This window comes from Gadus chalcogrammus, chromosome 20 (assembly GCF_026213295.1).
Source record: "Gadus chalcogrammus isolate NIFS_2021 chromosome 20, NIFS_Gcha_1.0, whole genome shotgun sequence".
In the NCBI taxonomy this organism is placed as follows: domain Eukaryota; kingdom Metazoa; phylum Chordata; class Actinopteri; order Gadiformes; family Gadidae; genus Gadus; species Gadus chalcogrammus.
In genome coordinates this window covers 6,127,296-6,147,393 of record NC_079431.1, presented here as the reverse complement: position 1 = coordinate 6,147,393, position 20,098 = coordinate 6,127,296, and the positions used below count along the sequence as shown (strand labels likewise).

Genomic DNA, 20,098 nt, shown 5'->3' with positions numbered 1-20,098 from the left:
CCTCACCTCCCCGTCCCGGAGAAAAGGCTGACATTTACTGTGCAGAGAGAGAGAGAGGAGATGGGAAGTGCAGGACTGAATAACTAATGAGAGCCCCGTGACCTGATATACCTGCACCAAAAAAGTTTGGAGTTTGGTGAAAGGTTTTTCATATACCCCCCCCCCCCCCCCGTTCCAAAAGATTATTTTCACATTGCTTTTCAGAGTCACTGTGAGCAGACTTTTTTTTTTCTAGTCCTCTCGCTGTTCTCCCTCGTTACAATTGTTTTTCTTGAAGTTATGATGCTTGCTGGATGGATGGATGGTTGGCTAAGTGGAGCTGAGGGGAAATGTGCGGTGTCACTTGGTGTTTTTTTAAGCTAATTAATTACCGCGATAAGAACTGTAAACTACATGTAGCTGCAGGTGTGTCAGGGATCCAAGGATTGCTTGTCCTCGCTAAGCTGTTGATCTGTGTGTGTGTGTGTGTGTGTGTGTGTGTGTGTGTGTGTGTGTGTGTGTGTGTGTGTGTGTGTGTGTGTGTGTGTGTGTGTGTGTGTGTGTGTGTGTGTGTGTGTGTGTACCATGTGCTCCCCCAACATTTGCAACAATGCTGGATACAACATTGAGTTTGTCATGTCAAAGTGACCTAACCTTTACTAAGCAGTATTGTTCACTGCACCACTCAATCATTCGTGTGTGTGTGTTACCACCATATTTAGCGCATGTGCCTCTGGGCACCATGCCGTTGGTACCTCAGCCTTCTGACGATAAGCAGCTTTAGTTTGATCACCATCTGCTCAGCCAGTCTGTATTTGTACACACAAACTCACACACACACCTCCACATTGTGGGTGCACCATCAGTAGTTAAACCACAACCATTGGGTTTTTGTTCCATCCATTGCCAGGGAAAATATTTAGTCTGGCTACAAACGCAGTCTGTTAGCTCTGTTCCCGGGTTGTAGAGAGTGCACGCCACTGTGGAACTGGTAATTAGCCTGTGTGCTTGAGTGCGGTGAGTGTGAGCAGTTGTGTCATCTCGGTGAGGGTAACACTGGGGGAAGGCAGGGCTTTAGATGTGCGTCTGACTAGCCTGTCATGTTCACCAGGCTCTGCGAATCTGTGATGATGGATACACTGGGAGAGAGGTGTCAAATTACGACGACACACACACACACACACACACACACACACACACACACACACACACACACACACACACACACACACACACACACACACACACACACACACACACACACACACACACACACACACACACACACACACACACACACACACACACACACACACACACACACGAGAAACTGAAACTTGCCCTGTCATTAACACTTCATTTTCGGATCATATTTTGGCATTTGTGTCAGTACTAGCATTATTAAAATACCTAAATTTTTCACCTGCCTGGGTTTGACACACACACACACGGACGAAGGCAGGCAGGCAGACGCACACACACCCATGCAAACACACACACACGCGCACACACTGGCTGTAATTACCACATGACCTGCTGATCATTAAAGCTCATTAAATCACAAGGACACAGCCGCACGTCCAACAAACCGCACATCTTTTTAGATGTGTGTGTGTGTTCATATGAACAGCAGTGTGTTTGTGTGTGGGGTTGTACATTTTTGTGTATTTAAACTTGCGCACGAAAGGCGTTGTCCTGGAAGATCTACCGCCAGTTTATACAAGCTGCCCTCTGCTCCTTTCACCTCTTTGTTAGACACGAAAAAACACACACATACGCGCACAGGCATTTTGGCAGTCCTCTAAGGGTCAAGTCCATTATCCCAGTGTTCGTACAGTCTGTGTGGCCGATGCAGCCTCTTCCAGGTGGTGCAGTAAACCCATCTCTTTGCAGGTCAGCAGAGTAGCACCTCTGTTTACACATCCTCGTAATGGAATAATGCATACCTATGTACGTGAACCGTGGCCATGACTCTTGACCTGGCTTCTCTTTATGTTTAAATATGCGGCTGCACGCAGGAATGCCTTATAGTAAAACAAACCGTATCCCATCGTTCACGCTCTACATTTTTCGCTGTACTTCTATGGCAATAGAAGTGAGGTGATCTTGCTCGGCGACCATTTAACCTAGTGAGATCACCAGATATGGGCTTCATTACGATCTCCTGTTATTTTGACAAATAGCAAGTTATTTTGTGTATTGCCTGTTAATTTCCTGCAGAGAGGAAGATGCATTTTACTTTAGTGAGAAGAGTAAATGACTCATGAACATTGCTAAATGGCTCTTCTTCAGGAGTAGGCAAAGTTGTTGCATGGCTTGCCCTCTTACATTAACCTCCACCGCTGTGCCACTTAATCTTCTACGCTCGTTCTGAATTGTGATGATGCGTTCAGCAGAATGCATTATTGGATTTGGATGAATGTATTTGCTAATGTTTGTGTGTGTGTGCTTGTTCTGCAGGGGTCCCTTCAGCGTGGTCAGGAGATGCATCAACAGGGACACGGGACAGCAGTTTGCTGTCAAGATCGTGGATGTTGCCCAGTTCACCTCCAGCCCTGGGCTCAGCACAGAAGGTACACACACAGACACAGACAGACGCACGCACATATACGCACACGCATGTGCACACATATACACACACACGCACATGCACACACGCTCACCAGACAGGTGTGTTGTGTACATCTTCAGGTCAGTCTTTTGAAGGAGGCTGTCAGCGATCCTCAACTATTTCGTCCCTCTCCCTGCGTATGTGTGCGCCTCCCTTGCAGCATTGTGTAATGTCGTTTTGTGTGCGTCTGTAATATTGTATAGTGTCTCCTCTATATTTTTTCTGCCATTACCATAATATGTGTTTTGGATGGTTAAGCCTGCGAGCCATAGTCTAATAGCCATCCTCTGGAGCCTTTTGGCTGGGGAGACCAAGGTAAAGATGAAAGCTATTTAGTTGCTGAATGGAAGGAAACGAGCCATTGTACTTTTTTTTTTTATTGCATTTTACCATATTTTGTCTCTTAGGTTTGGCTAGCTGTAGTGAGATGATGTGTTCATTTCTTTGTTCAAATAAAGAAAACGTCTGTCAAAACAAGCCAGCTGTGCCCTGAGGGCCTATTCTATGTGCAGCCCTATAATTTCCATCCCACTGCTAACCTAAATAGCATCCCAGTGTTTCTCTTTGAATTCCAAAACAGCATAGACCTTCGATGAAAAGTTATGCTTCCTGTCATCTCGGCCGGTTTACATAATTTTCCGGTTCAAATGTCGTTAACTCTAATTGGTGTTGATCTCTCCCTTAATATTACTGCAGTCCCCACCTAACATCATAACGAATGGGGTGAAATCAAATATCCCATCTGCCTAGTGGCCTGCCTGGATTTCCCCATACCGTATACCTACCTACATGCTATGTCATGCTATGCACGCCATGAGACGATATTGAAGGAGAAAAGGTTCAATGTTAAACACAATTATAAATGTACAATAGAAGAGTCTGCACTTGTCGCATTACGTAACGTAGTCAACCTTAATCAAAGACCCACATTTAAATTGTTAGATTAGCTGGCCATTTCTATATGCTGGGAAATTAGGATGCCCTTACATTGACTTTGATTTTGTGTTTCTACCTTTCCCTTCCTCCTCTCGAATGCTTTGGAGGAAAGTGTATGCTCAGTCAAACTGACTACATCGTGATGAGACCTATATATAGAACGCCTCCACTTCCCTGTGAGAGGAGAGCTGGGGTCAGAGGGGAGCAGTGATTATCGTGCAGTCTGCTGCTTTATACACATCAAAACTTGCCTGTTCGGATTGGGCCAATCGCTTGGACTCCGGTATTGCTGCTTGCGGCTTTTCTCGAGAAGTGCTGATCCAAACAACTTCACAATGAAGGTTGCACTGCCTCAGGTCCTCAGCAATACGCCCGCCAAGTGTGGACTCGATCGGATGAACGGTTGGCAAGAAAATCGAAGGACAGATGGACGGACAGACAGACACAGAACGAGAGTCGACTAATTATAGTTGGAGTTATATCAGATGTGCACGCTCACTGACATCTTTCAACTTGTGGAGATTATTATGGAAGCTGAGGAAAGTTGCTGATTTGAGGGGGAAAACGGGGGGGATTAAGAAGATCAAAGAGGCGAGAAAATGAGGAAGAGACGGCTCCCTCGATAGCAGTATGGAGTGGAAAACTCACGGAGACTCCAGACTCTCAAGGTCCTGTCTGTTTTCACTTGGCTACATTCTGTCCGCTGTTAATGGTGGTGTCCCAGGAGTCCCCTTTTACAAACGGGCCACTCTACAACATTTAAACCTCTTTTAAAAGCATTGTTTTGTCTAGCTCTTAGCCTCATGGATAATGTTTTTACACAGTGTAGAAGGCATACTCTAGAGATTTTGGTTTTGGTTTTCTTCTTTCTTTTGGCCTTTTAATAGAGCTTTTAGTTGTGGCTATATTTTGGCATGTCAAAAATGCCAAAAGAGAATACAATTGTTAAATTGGAGAGTATTTTCCTGGTGGAAATATGATTGAACACACACAAGAGGACGAACAACAAAAACAGTGTTCGGCATCAAGGCTACAGTCTGACACTGAACAAGGTGTGGTATGATGAGTTAATTCCAGAAAGCAGACCACCACACCCGTAAGACTGCATATATATTGGCATAAGGTGAAGAAAGAGGAGAAAAGCCGATTATAATTACATTTAATATAAAATGTCCACAGCACCCACTCGATAAGAACAGAGTCACTAACTACCAAAGTGTGCCATTGACCCTGAGCTCATCTCATCGTAACCTTTGCCCGGTTTATGAAAAGGAAATGAGTGCCTCACACAGACATTCATTTATCTGAGGGTGTTTGGCAGGGGATCAAGTTGAACCTCTGCCAACAGCGCTTGTGGGGTTGACGAGTATTGCTCGACTGAAGCAATACTTCTTAACCACACACATCCTGTAAAGAGAATTACCAACCCGCAATACAAGCTAGCTAGGATTTACTCCAAACACACAGGTTTCAAATTACAGCCAACTGCCACAGCGATCACTCGACGAGCAAGTATAGCTGTTGTGTTGCGTGCGCACTGAACTGGTGGATTTAAAACGCAGCACTCTGTTTAGTTCTCAGGGAGAGGGGGGTTGGAGGCTCGATGGAGGGGAAGGGATTGAACAAATGCCCAAGGAGTATTTTGTCCTCCCTGCCCTTCTCATAAAACAGGCGATGAAAAGCTTGCTTGAAGGATCACAGAAAACACCTGAATCTAATCTTTTTTATTGTAACCTTTCCAATGCTGTGGATTTCTCATGTTATTCCTGTGTGTGTGTGTGTGTGTGTGTGTGTGTGTGTGTGTCTGTGTGTCCGTGTGTGTCTGTGCGCCTGCCCGTATGTATCCGTGCGCCTGCCTGTGTGCGCCTGCCCGTGTGTGTGTGTGCGCCTGCCCGTGTGTGTGTGTGCGCCTGCCCCTGTGTGTACACGGCTACTTCATGCGTGCATACACAGATACTCACACACCAAATCACAAGTGTTCCCGTGCGGCACTTTGGAATCCATCACTGGCCCGGCTTGCTTTCGCCTGCAGACGCCAGACGCTTTCTCCACTGTTGATTTGTTTTTATTTCCCTCCTACCGTTTTCCCTGTAGGTACCGCCATCGCACTTGAGCGGGCAGCTTTAATACGGCACCGAACTGGGACCTGCCAGTGTTCACGTGCACACACACGCACGCACTTGAACAGCGCTAGGTCCGGCTCAAAATGGGATTGGTTGTGTCTAAGCAATAGAACAGACTTACAGCACGACACCCACAGCTCGTCCCCTCTTCCGAGGGTTGAAATATGCTAATTAAGCCATTAAGTATGCTGAAGGGTGAACTTAGAAAATGTATTTCCCCCTGTGTTCTAAGAGGGCTGCGTTAAATCACTTACGATATGTTCTCCTATTCTTATTGACTACCATGAGGTTTAGCAGTAGAAGTGTGCACAGGCGGGTGAACCAGCTACACTGTGCAGCTTGGTTTGCGGTTTGCGATGCATCAGCAGTTGACCATCTTGTGAGGAGATGGTAAGGGTTGTGTGCAGCTCGACCCCCGTTGTGACAGTCTGTCTGGTGAGGGAACGGGCTGGAGCGCGAGAGAATAAGCGGTACTCACTAACAGGGGCCATTCCAGGACTCGACCTTTCCAATATAAGATTTACATGTCGTTACATCTGCAATGGCTTATTTTGTAGGCTACGCGCCAGGGGAAAGGGGGACAACCAGGACGTTGATGATTTGATGGGGTTATATCTCTGCGGGTTATGTATGTAATAGGAGGATTTACCAAACCACCAGCCCAACTATGACGGTTTGAATGAAGCCTGTAGAAAAGTGGTTAACTTAGTTTTAGGACATTTTCAATGCGGCCAATGGGGCTTCACTGAAGAGGGTCTTAGAATCGCCCCTGTTCACCACCATGTTGTACTAGACATCCCCCAGCCTGCCCTTCGCTTTAGCTCCTGATTTATTCCCTCTCTAACCTCACATTCCCTCCTAAATGTTCCCGCTTTCCACCACCCCATTTCGGTTTTACTTCTCTGCAGGTTTTGTTTTATTTTATCCCCTACCCCATGCCTACCTCCTTATTACTCCTCTTCCCCTCAGCAGTCATACATCCCCAGTCATCACAAAAGAGAAGGTGCTGCTTCTATGTGTGCTTTCTATGTTTTTGCTCGGCTGGAGGCAGAATCACAACGGTGTCCCATGAAACAAGTTTGAGTGCGCACGCACTCGCGCTGTGTCGCTGTGGCCTTTCTGTCATGACAAGCACATGGAATCTCATTGGGCAAACGGGGACGACCACTGTGCACGATCAGTTCTTTCATCCCGTCATCCCTTTCTCCATCTCTGCCTCATTTTCTTGGAAGTGTTCATTGTCACATTTCGCTTTCATGCTACATTAGTTTTTTTAATGCATCACGTGACGTTCTGCCTTGGCCTTCTGCGTGCGTGTGCGTGTTTGTCTTCCACTTGGAAATGCCTCGTCGTGTGTGTGTGTGTTTACCCGAATCTCACACCCCTCATTTGATGAGCAAACCATCCTATATGCTTTAATCTCTGACACACACACACACACACACACACACACACACACACACACACACACACACACACACACACACACACACACACACACACACACACACACAGAGACACACAGAGACACACAGACACACACAGAGACACACACACACACAAACCCTATGTGCAGAGATGGTGTTGGTTTGCGTGCTGTTTGGATTGAGTGTCCTCTTGTGTTTGTTGCTGTGGTGGGGAGCGGGCATGCGGTCAGCGGATGACACCGAATGCAGCAGGCCGTAAGGTGGCCACTTATCATGGCTTAAGCTGCATTAGCACTTTGTGTGTGTGTGTGTATGTGCCTGTCCTTGGAGGATTAGCTTAATGTTAGTGCTGAGACTAGCGGCAACGCCAGGGGCTCATGGTCTGGGCCCGGGCTTTAATTAGATAAATGTCAGCAGCTCACGCATGTAGCCTGCCTTGTAACAACGGCGCCCGTGTAGCTGACACAGGGTCTGTTTGTATGCGAGTGGGTCTATTTGGATGCGTGATGATGTGTTGTCGGCTGTATTCCCTGTCGATTTTTCATGCCGACAAACATCTGCTGAGTCCTGTGCCAGGCCTTTGGTGCGTCATCGTGCCATCAATAATGCTCCCGCGGCAACCGAGGGAATGCCATGTGGAGAACATGGCTGCATGCGGCTTCCATATCGCCATGGCGCGGGCTTATGTACAGCACCAACGCGCATGTATGCTGAAGCATACTATATTTGCCGAACGCTGTGTGTGTGTGTGTGTGTGTGTGTGTGTGTGTGTGTGTGTGTGTGTGTGTGTGTGTGTGTGTGTGTGTGTGTGTGTGTGTGTGTGTGTGTGTGTGTGTGTGTGTGTGTGTGTGTGTGTGTTGCAGAAAGGTTCTGCATTATGTATACGTATGTATGTGTGTGTGCATGTATGTATATATATATATTTGTCTATCCAGGCTCCAGCTGCAACCTCTCCCGGAATAGCTGCTTCTAGAAGATGGAGGGGGGGGGGGATGTACTGCTGGTGTTGAATGGATAAGTGGGAGGCAGGGCTCATGGGGAGGAGGGAGGCCAGCTTGAGTGAGAAGAAGACGGGCTTAAGAGGCAGGAAGGTTTGGAGTGGAGGGATTTATAAGCCAGAGTCTTGCCTGCACATGGCGAGGAGGGGGGGATGAGTAAGATAATGGTGTGAGGAGGGGGAAGTACATGAGAGGATTCACGTGGGATTTGCTGAGGGTGCGGGCGGCATTTGGTGACGGAGCCAAAGGTCTTCCTCGTTTGAGGCGCTGCTCTTGGGGTAGGGCGGGTGGCCCCCCACTTCTGGAGTTGTCTTTGAGGCCAGCGTTGAACAGAACTCTTCGGTCCAGTGTTTCGCATTCCTACAGGGACAATCCCAGAGACCATGCGCTTCGCAGACTTTTTAAGATTTTTTGCCAAACACCTCATCCATTCTGTTTAAGATGACAGAAAGATGCTCCATTTGCATTACGGCGGAAAGAGCTGGAATAAAGATTTCTGTCCAGGCCAGACATTAGCCGTCTCAATAAACATTGCGCTTGTATTCCCCAACCCTTTCTCCATCAATTGCTTATCTTTTTCTACTCCAATGTGGTGGTGTTTTTCTGCCGCCAGAGCAGCATGTAGAATAGATTCCCGCGGTGTTGTTTGGATACGAGGTGATCGTGGGTGGCTGCGTTCCGCACGCCTCGACCGTTACCTTCTCGGTTTGTTTCTCTCCTGCTCTCAGTCTCCATTCCCCGCCTCCTCTCTCCTCTCTCCTCATCCCTTCAGCTCAATTAACCTTCTTGATTAACCCGCCGCTGCTCTCAGCAGCTTATTCAGATGGAAGATGCTCACCGGCCACGACGGCCTAGCGATGACATTTCAATATTCAAAAACAACCCAGACGCCAGGAACGCAAGCAGATGGTGGGGGGGGGCTATTGACATTTTACATGGCAGGCCCGGCGTGGCCGTTGAGTCATCATTAACACGGTCTGACTTGTGTCGGGCACCGGGGACAGGGGCCCGAACGGTGTGTGTGCATTGTATTATTCACCAGTGTGAATAATACTGGTGAATTATTCACCAGTGTGAATAATACCGGCCCGTGTCCCTACGGACACGGGCCGGCGGTTGGTCAGACAGGGGGCAGAACGCACAGGTGAACACCGAACAATATGGGGGATCTCTCCGTCGGGAATCCGTCGGGATGGGAATCTTGGCTCGGTCTGACACATGGCAGACATGTATGTTTTCCGGTGGAAGCTTTTGCAGTGTGAAGGCTTGTTCCTCTGGGACTTTTTTTCGGGTTTAGGGACTCTGCAGTGATTTCAGATCTGTATGCATTGAAAAATATTTCTGAAATGTGTATAAATGCTGGCACACTGGAATGTTCGCCCACACAAAACCACGATAAAAACACACACACACACACACACACACACCAAGGCTGAGGGAATATTAACGATGATTGTTTGTGGAGATGGGACGCCAGAAGCCTCTGTTCGGAGAAGGCTCCAGATTGCTGTGCTAGTTTAGCAAACGCGTGGCGCCGTGGAGGGAACAGAAGGAAGAACCACACGGTGCTGCTAATAATAAGGAAATGGATGTAAACAATCACAACAAAAACTGTAAAAGTTCAATGCCGTCTCACACCACAACCACACAAACCTGTGTGTGTGTGTGTGTGTGTGTGTGTGTGTGTGTGTGTGTGTGTGTGTGTGTGTGTGTGTGTGTGTGTGTGTGTGTGTGTGTGTGTGTGTGTGTGTGTGTGTGTGTGTGTGTGTGTGTGTGTGTGTGTGTGTGTGTGTGCGCGCGCGCGCGTGCATAAACTGTAAAAGTGCAATGCCGCCTCACTCAACACCTCTGCGTTTCATTCTCCCTCTAACTGTTGGTGGTGTCTGTGTGTGTTTTTTTTCCAGACCTGAAGAGGGAGGCCAGTATTTGCCACATGCTGAAGCACCCCCACATCGTGGAGCTCCTGGAGACGTACAGCTCGGACGGCATGCTCTACATGGTGTTCGAGTAGTGAGTCTCACCCCGCCGCGAACAGAGCAGCCACTTCACTGGGAGTACACAAACCTCGGCACCAATTAATAATGCATGGGGGGGAGGGATCTGCTATAGGTGGGCGATGGACAGGAGAGAGCGTGGGGAAGCAGAGGGGAGGAGATGGACGGAGTGTGAGAGAGCCAGTCGTCTTTGGTGTTATTGTATACTACGGAGTCGTGGGGAAAAGCTTGTTAGCTGTGGGTTGGGGGAGGAAAGGGCGTGCGGCATGGCTTTGAGGAAGGAGAGAGAGAGCGAGCGGGGTTATTGTGTGTGTCTGATGCTATAGTTGAAGGGGGCAGAGATGAGATTAAGATTTCCCGGCCGGCTCCCCCTTTTCTCTCTGTATTCCACTGGAACTAATCCCTTCATCATTTAAATCCTTTATCGCCAGCCGGGCAAGACCTTGGGTCTTTTTCATAGCGCTGTCACACATAACAAAACATCTAGGAAGTAACCGCAACATGTAGCGTTTTAATGAGTTTTGTACATGGGAGTGGACACACAACATGGTAACGTGCATCCACTGTCACCACATCCCCAATTTGACCTCTTATTGGCTTACAGAAGGGGGGGGGGGGGAAGAAAACCTCAAACAAGGGTGGGACTCCACTTAATTTGGCCCCATCTAAACCGTGCCATTTAAACCTTTTACAAACAAATTGTGTGTGTGTGTGTCTGTGTGTGTGTGTGTCTGTGTGTGTGTGTGTCTGTGTGTGTGTGTGTGTGCATGCGCCATCTATGCGGGCTAGTGAATTCAAAGGGATATAAAGTGGGTGGAGCCTATTGGCTGCTATCTTGGTAGCAAGCCTCGTCCCCCAGCAGTAGGAGCCGCGCTGGGGGTGGGTGGGGTGAGGAGGGGGCGGCAGCACCCTGGAGCTCCAGCTGGACTGAGGAGCTGTGGTGGTTAACGGGCTTCTCCTCACTTCAAAGTGCCCCGTCGGGCTCTGTTCTCCTTCCAGCGCTAACCACTCAACTTTATGGTTATCAAACACACTCTCTCCTCTCCCACCGAGTGAATTAATACTGGATGGAGCTGCGCTATGTTTATTTATATATGTATATGTATATATATATATATGTGTGTGTGTGTGTGTAATACACACACACACATATATATACATATACACACTGTGTATATGTATATATATGTGTGTGTATATTTCTTTTTAATCTACCTGAATTAACCCCCTATACGTTAGCAATGTTTTAGCATTCATGGGTGGCTGCCTAACGCATGCGCACGCGCACGCACACACAAACACACACACACACACACACACGGGTTGTAATTATTGCTGTACCTTACCTGAGCTGACCGCTAAATGGTCCTTCATAGCCGCTCCTAGATTGAGACAGCTTCTGAGTTTTTTTCTTTTTAGGAGTGACCTTTTCATCCTTCCTCTGATCACGCTGCGCCTCTCTCACTGCCATTCCCTTTGCAATCAACATCTCTCTCATTCCCCGTCTGAATGTCTGTCTCTCTCTCTCTCTCTCTCTCTCTCTCTCTCTCTCTCTCTCTCTCTCTCTCTCTCTCTCTCTCTCTCTCTCTCTCTCTCTCTCTCTCTCTCTCTCTCTCTCTCTCTCTCTCTCTCTCTCTCTCTCTCTCTCTCTCTCTCTCTCTCTCTCTCTCTCTCTCTCTCTCTCAGTATGGACGGTGCAGACCTCTGCTTTGAGATCGTGAAACGGGCAGACGCTGGCTTTGTCTACAGTGAAGCCGTGGCCAGGTAAGGTTCGATCCTTCACGAGTGTAACCACGGTTAGCTCGTGGTAGCAAGTTCACACCTCACCAGCTCTTTACGCTGACCATCTCTTCTACAGTGGCCTCCATTTATTTATTTTTCTCTCCCTTCAGCCACTACATGAGGCAGATCCTCGAGGCGCTCCGCTACTGCCATGACAACAATGTCATCCATCGAGACGTCAAGGTACCATCAGAAACTGTAGTAAATTTGCCACCCTTTCAGCTCAGGCGCTCATGGCTCGGGAGGAAGATTCAGAATGTCCTGGGGCATCAGTTTAACTAGGTGTTAAGGCAGCCGGGAGGGAAGCAACCAACTGCCACTCGCTGTGAAGACCGTTAGCCGGACGGCGGTCTGACCTCGCAGTTTCAGCCGCGCAAACTTCTGCTGCCAAGACTCCTGACAACATTGGTTCTTTTCTTGCGTTGACTCTTCCTCAGCAACGCTGTTAATATTTGATGTCCTGCGCTGGCCAGCCGTTTTTCGTGTTCTTCTTGCTAGCCCTTGTTTCCTTGTTTGTAGTACTCCTTTTATACACGAGTGCGGGTGTGTTTGGATTCACTAGCGTACAGCTGGGATGCGAGTCTCCTCTCTGCTGGGCGTTTTGTGTGCTTACCGCAGGTGGAGGGGTATGCTGTTTATGTTTACCCATCAAATTCTAATGGAAGGGCTCGTTCACGTTCACGCAAAGATGGTGGTAAAAAAAAGCTGGACAAACCCCCCTGAATGTTCAACGAAGTAACACGGCACCCAATCATCCTCCTACCCACAACATCCACCAATAAGCAACACTGCGTTCCCCCTGCAGCTTCGGCAGCGGCTTGTACATGTTAATGGCTTTTATATCGCATTCAAGTGGGGCTAAATTGTGACGGCCCTCTTTTTATACACGTGTTTTATTGCCTTTTCTCCCCGCTGCTCATAATGCATGTTATACGGCTGCAGTCTTGCGCCCCAGCATGTGGATACCACTCTGTGCCGAGCGCTAGGGGCCGGGGTATTAGTCATCTCCGACCTCCGCGTGTTGCCTCGTTGTCTGCGGCAGTCACGATGCGCCATCCTACACTGGGCTGCCTCTGGCCTCCACGCAGCCCCACACACGCACTCTATACTCTCCGTACAAACACACACACACGCCATACCCTCCATACAAACAAACAAATACTCTTCATACCAACTCACACACTCCATACTCTCCTAATGCACACACACGCATGCACGCGCGCGTGTGCGCGCGCACACACACACACACGCACATTCACCATACACACACACACACACATTCTCCATACACACACACACACATTCTCCATACACACACACACACATTCTCCATACACACACACACACACATTCTCCATACACACACAGACACATTGTCCATACACACACACTCCACACACGCCATACAAACACACACTCCACACACGCCATACAAACACACACACACACACACACATGCCATACAAACACACACACACACACTCCATACAAACACACACAAAGATGGAACTAGAATGCATAACTAACCGCAATCACAAGTGACTAAAGCAGCCCAACCACCTTTGTTGCTTGTTTTCTGTGAGAAACGGAACAGTCTACTACAATCGGCACACAAAAGAGTACAAGCAGGTTAATTTTGGTCCCACAGAAGGTCCCGAACCCCTGTGGCCACCAGAGGTCGCCAAAATGACCTTCACAATATTTGACGGAAAAGTTTTTAATGGTATTTGAAACTCGGTCTTAGAAATGAGGAACAAGTCTCTAGTGACTGGTGTATTCCCTGATGCAGTCAAACCGGCGTTTCTGAGTCCTTTGAAATCCAATCCAACCAGTGGAGCTCTGAGTAATAACAGACCCATATCCAATCTGCCCTTTATGAGAAAGATAAGTTAAGTGAGTGAACTTTTCTGATTAGTCTGAAAATTAGTTGAAAAGATTTTTATTGTTTAGACCCAATCATATAACCGAAACTGCTCTCACTAAAATATTCAACCATCTAAGATGTCCGGTATCAATAAAGTGAATCTTAATCTGTATAATTTTAAAGAACATGGTCTCGGTTAATTTATTCCTCTGAATTTAAGTGCAGCATTTGACTCAGTTGATCACTATATTCTTATAGATCTTCTTGGTTCTGTTCATACATTACTGAAACAAAATTATTTATGGCCTCCTTTCACAGATCATCAGTAGTCTGGTAAAGTAAATTCATGTTCCTTTAATCGTAACATTAGATTGGTTGTATTCATGTCTGTCGCAGCATCAGCCCGTTCAATCTACTGTATTTACTGGACTAGTTGTGTCAATATCGCTGCACTGCCATACTGAAATTGAACGTACCCATACTTAATGTTAGGAGATACACCTCTGTTTTTGTTACTGCGTATGTATCTGAATGATGCACCAGGAAGCTGCCCTGGTCCACTACTGAAGGTACTTCTACTTGTCCACAAAGCTCTAAACGACTTATGCTTGGCTAGACTGGGTAGCCCCGCCCATTCTGCTGGCGATTTGAGTTCGCCCTGCACAAGGGCCTGGAGAAGAGCAATAAATGTCTTCCTGCTTCCGATACGTTTTTGCGGTAGCAAATCACCAAGCTGGCTTTTCCCCTTTTCGCTTTTTCCCCTTTGGTTTAACACAATGATGACTGGGAAGCGGCGGCAAGCAGCCAATCGCGTACAGAATCAATTGAACTAGGCCCGTTGATCACGCCTCTTGTGCTGAAGAAAATGACAGCAGCTTGTATTATTGAATTTGATATTATTATACTCCTTGTTTTAGGTATTTTTGTTAATCACTCAGACACAGACATGTGTGACACAGTTACAGTCTGTGTGTGTCCCCGTGTGTGTCTGTGTGGGTGCGATCTCCTGGTTTCAATAAGTGGTAAAGTACACTCTCGGGGTAAAAGGTGTGAAGAACGGAAATGGACCGTAAAAGTCTGAATACATGCCTGCCTTTCGTGGCACACGTACACCTGGGGTTTTACAGCTGCTGCCTCATATCGCTAAATACCCCCTCACTTCAGCTTGTATTGTTAATGGAATCTTAGGGTCTGGTATTGTAGGTCAGTTGCTTTTCTTCAGATAAGTATAGGTGCCAGACACTGTGAGCCAGCACCATTTGTTGAGCTTAGCAGCTGAATAGTATTTAAAGCTTTATGTTGTTTTTTTTTAAATGTATATAGAAAGGGAGAACTGAGATGTTGGGTATACAATCAGTATTCTGTGTTCTCAGGCCACGTTTATACATAGCAGGGTATTTAGAGAAACAAATATCTCCCCCCCCCTCCGTTTTCAAAAATAACATTGTTTTCAAAAAAGTAGTCCTTTACATGAACCCGCATAAATACGCAGTCGAACGCCAGTATAACTATGCCAAACCTATGGGCGGCAGATAGGGAGAAGGATAAAGCCATGCAAGCCAATCAGAATCCTCTGAATCAACAACAACGAATAACACGAGCGACTTCCTGTTCCTTTCATAACAACAGTTTATTCAATTTTTCACAATTTACCGGCTCTCGTTTTGAAGAATAGTCACCGCGCCATTCGTTTCAATGGGAATCGCGCCGGTCTATACTTTCAACATAAACTGTACATATTTATAATTTGAAATTCGTCCCAGCCTTGAAACCACAGGTACTATAGGGTCTATAATATAACCGTGTTTTCTGATTACAGTTTAATGTAACAGTTAGCTGACAACACCGCAACTGCAAATTAGCCACACAGAGATAACCATGACAACCGGCCAAACAAATTTTATTTTTGCGTTCATTCTGCGGGCGCATCCACCGTGTTGATAAACAAATAATCCCCCTATATGGCGCAAGGTTCATTCGTGTGGAAAGAAAGTGGGCGCTCACATGACGTTAAAGGGGACCTATTATGCTTTTTCGACTTTTATGACCTATAAATGATTATAATGATATCATGTTATAATGATTGATAGTCATGTTTAAGCATGCACAAAATACGATGTAGATTTTCGGGAAACTCTTCCTCTCATCTGGGTGCTTTCAGCATTCTCTGTCAACGCTCGGTTTCGTCCTTTGCCGCCCCCTCGCCCCCCTCCTGCCAACCCAACTCCGTTGTGATTGGTTACCTTCCTTGAAGCGCGCGCGGGCAGATTTGACCAGGCATATGGGGGCGCGGCAGGAGTGCCTCTACGTAGATGATTTCCCGGAAATGTGAACAAGTGAATCGCAAACGTTGTCCCGAGTGTTTAGCACTCTGCACAGCCCCCCCAGACTGTCAGCAGGGAATACATTGAAATGCATGTACGTCATTATTTGAGACTTTAGTATGGTTAAACATGTCTATCAATCATTATAACAACGTTTATAGGTCATAAAAGTCGAAAAAGCATAATAGGTCCCCATTAAGCATTTTCTGGCGCATAATGTGACGCTTGAGAACCGAAAACCCTGTTTCTCCCAGTTGACACGACAACGCATAACCGGCGTTATCAGAAATTGTATAGTATTTGAGTATTTAGAAATAATCATTATCGTTGATGAAAAGAGGGTTTTCGTGTAAATGAGAGGCCAAACCGCGTGGCAATATCTGCGTTTTCCCTTCGTGTAAATGGGGCCTCGGTCTACCACCTCCCTCACTCAAGTAATTGACCTACAACTGAAGTTTCAATTTGTCTAGGTTGCACCTGCACAAGCCAATTACTTGGAAAAATGGAATTAATGCATTTGCATGTTTTTTTTCGCCTGGCAATTAAATCTCCTCTTATGTACGTGTCATGCGTAATGCTGCTGCTGCTGGTGCTGGTCTTATCTCATGTATTATCGGAAACTCTATGATTGTTGTTTTTTCAATTAAGGTTTTCTTTCATGTCGTCGAACCTTGCATCCTCCGAGCTGTCGACACCAACATCCAGAAAGGGAAAGTGTATTGACGTGACGCACACGTGACCGTACGTCATGATGCCTGGCCGAATGAACGCGTGCTCATGATTCAGCGGGGCAGGCCTCTGTGATGCCTGTGACATCTGGGACATTGGAGCGAGGTGGTGAGGTTCACCTCCGTTGTGGCTGTTCAACTCTGGCTCGCTGCTCTTATCAGATGGGATTTATAAACCATTCTCTGCAGGGGACGCGGCAAGGCAACGCGTGAGCTTTGGCCCGCACGTGGCTTTGCTGTTTCCCCCCCCTCCAACCCAAAAGACGCATACTCCTACCCACACCCTTACTATCAGGAGAACAACACTGGCTGACACATATACTGGCTTTAAATATTCTCTCGCTCTTTCTCTTTATCGCTCTCTCTCTCATATATGTATTTATATATATTCAACCTATCCAGGCAAGAACAGATTGTCATTTAGAATAACAGCCTGGCAAGGGCAGATCTGGCTTGGCGTGTCTAGGTTTGACCCGATGCATCTGCCCAGCACGGCTAGGATTTGCATCTACATTACAACAAGGCGACTCCCTTGAGGTGTCTTTACCTGATGCTTGTCTTGAGTCTATAACACCACAACTCATGCACTTTTGGAAACCTATTTAGTATTGTATATTATAGCCTCTTGTCAAATTTGATTTGTTTCAGACTGACTGAACACGCATAATTAAATCTGCGGTGATGAATTCAGTTTGAGTTCTTTTCCACCTTTTTCTGCTCCCTGATCTCAATAGATGATCGAGAGCCGATTAAGTAAAAGAACCGCACTGAATATAAATATCAGCCATCAAATAGTGAAGTGAATCTCATACTACTAATATCACCGCGTTGCGCTTCCTTCTAAACCTTCATTACCTTTTTTAATGAGGCCTGTATAGTTATAGCACCGAATTAATAATAATGATCCAAGCTGCAGAGAATTCTAGACATACTCGGCGTGCACGAGATTTGTCTCGGCGATAAACACAGAATTATTGCCTTTTTATCGGTCTCACTTCTCACTTCGAAACAGCATGCGGCGCTGCCACCACCGCCCCCTGCTCGGTGGGGGGGGGCCCATCTTTGACGGGATGCTGGGGCCCATCTTTGACGGGATTCCATTCCGGGTACGGCTCGGCCCATTTCAATCGGTAATGGAAACGTAAATCAGCGAGACACTTTCTGACCTGGAACAGCCAACAGTGCCAATGGAAAAAGGACCCTGTCATTGAGAACAACAGCCTGGCCAGCAGTCCAGAATCAGCAAGAACACCCCAAAAATATATCTTTAATATAAAATGTAAAAATACATCAGATATTGTAAAAGCATCAACTGTATTGGAATTTATACATTGATACTTGTTCTGATGCTGTTGCATACTGGCCCATAGTATTGCTTGAGGTGGTTCTTACAACCCGCATGTGAGCCCTCTACACTGTACTTCAGGGCTCAAGATTAACATTGTCTCCTGGTGGCGCTGGTGCTGCAAAGCAATTTCATAGTGTACAAAGCAAACCATATTTTTATCAGTGAGTCTTAACTGGGTCATGTTTCCAACAAGAGCCCTCACACTAGCGCTCCACACAACCTCTCTTAACTTCTGGCGCTGCTCAAAACCTTAATTACCGCCCGTCATAAAGTGGATCTGAAAGCCAGACTGACTTCCTCCACGCAGCACTTACTGGTAGCCCTGCGCTTTGGATTCCAAAAAACGTGCATTACAACGTACTTATTTTCACAGCATGATGGCGTAGTCCCACTCTGGAAGTTTGAGGGGGAGCCATGATCTTTGTATGTCCAAAAAAAAAAAGAATCTGGGTCAGACGAAATCTAGGAAAATATTACCTCACATACACATACGTGGTTGCAAATGGGACCATATTGGTGGCAGTCATGAGCCTGTCACATGGCACAGGGTTGTGCGTTTCGACAGTTAGAAGTCTTTGTATGTCCGCAACAATATTCTGAAGGACACCCAGTTATGTCTGTCCCTCATCGGAATGAGCATCCGATGCGGGCACTGAGAAGAGAATTGTGTTGTCGGAGCTTGCGCTTACAACAAGGTCCTCCACTCGAGGGGTACTGGGCGGCCTTTAGGTGTCTCCTTCGGAGCTGAAATGCCGACACCTCCAAGAGTGAATTCCAGATTCTCTTGATACCACCGAAAACAGCGGCGCGATCGTCTTTCCTGACACTGTGAGGGCTCGGCTCCTTGTCTCACTGCCCTGCGTTGGGGGACGAGCTGTCGGAGGCTTCTTGCAGAGAACGGCAACACCAGAGACCGACTGAGTCATCTCCCTGCTTTATAGTTTGACTGACTGGTCCTTTTTTTTTTACAATCTGTCATCGGAAGACTACAATCTGTTATCGAAAGATGCTCATGTGTCGGAATGTGTGATTGTGTTTGTGCGCTCGCATCCCTACCACACACGCACACATTCTAAATTCACTCTGAACCATAGTTGCTGTGATGAGTCAAAGGCATGTATTTCTAAAAGCGCTACATCTATGTGTCGAAGCGCTCTAACATAACCTGCTGCTATACATTATTATAATAATTATTACATGCAAGATTGGGTTCAAATTCGGTGAGCTTTGGCACTTAAGGGCTTCGCACTCTGATAAATCGTCACAAACACACAATGCACACACACAAAGCACCACAAACACTTGCAGACACGCAAACACGTTTAGAATAAATGTCCTGGCGCTATGTATTCAGTAAGGTATGTATTGATAAAAACCTGATGTTTATCATCCACAGTCTATTATGAAGGTGACTTTTAGCACCTTCAGCAAACAGCAGAAGACGTGTCTGTTTTGTGCATCCCTTCCTTGTGTGCGTGTGCGTGCGTGCGTGCATGTGCATGCTCTATCCTTTTTGTCACGGCTAACTGTGTACCAAATGTCACATTCTCCATATGAATAGCTTGATTTATAGAGAGCCTTGGAAGGGTCTTATTTCCCTGGATGGGTCTTATTTCCCCTGGATACTTGAATGTCAGCTGTTTCTACAATGTAAGGAAATGCCATATGACCTTCTGCCCCTTGCGGTGTTGTGCAGAGTGACCTCGCCCCCTCTTTTCTGTAGTTTGTACTTCCTCAAAGTCTGAAACGTCAGAACTTCCTTCGGCTGCGCGGTCGCCCGAATATGGTGACCTGGCTGGGCCACGTGGGTGGACGGTCATTTGTATCCTGCTCGGCAGCCAGGAAGGTCAATGGACTCATTGAATCATCTTGAAGGAATAGTAGTCAATCGATATACTGACGGAATGAAAATTCACTATTGCAATGGATTTCATGGAACACACTGAATGTACAGTATAACCCGCGTATCAGCTCTCCCTTTCTA

At 46.7% G+C, this 20,098-nt stretch overlaps 1 protein-coding gene across 3 annotated transcripts in view; it reads left to right on the top strand.

Annotated features, from left to right (window-relative positions):
- LOC130373572 (peripheral plasma membrane protein CASK) overlaps window positions 1-20,098 on the top strand; it is a 122,388-nt gene that overhangs the window by 34,288 nt on the left and 68,002 nt on the right. For all 3 annotated transcript variants that reach the window (XM_056580168.1, XM_056580170.1, XM_056580169.1), the window contains exons 2-5: window positions 2,440-2,552; window positions 9,979-10,084; window positions 11,755-11,832; window positions 11,961-12,033. In XM_056580168.1, coding sequence (XP_056436143.1) covers window positions 2,440-2,552; window positions 9,979-10,084; window positions 11,755-11,832; window positions 11,961-12,033 — 370 coding nt within the window. The remainder of the gene's footprint in view (window positions 1-2,439; window positions 2,553-9,978; window positions 10,085-11,754; window positions 11,833-11,960; window positions 12,034-20,098) is intronic.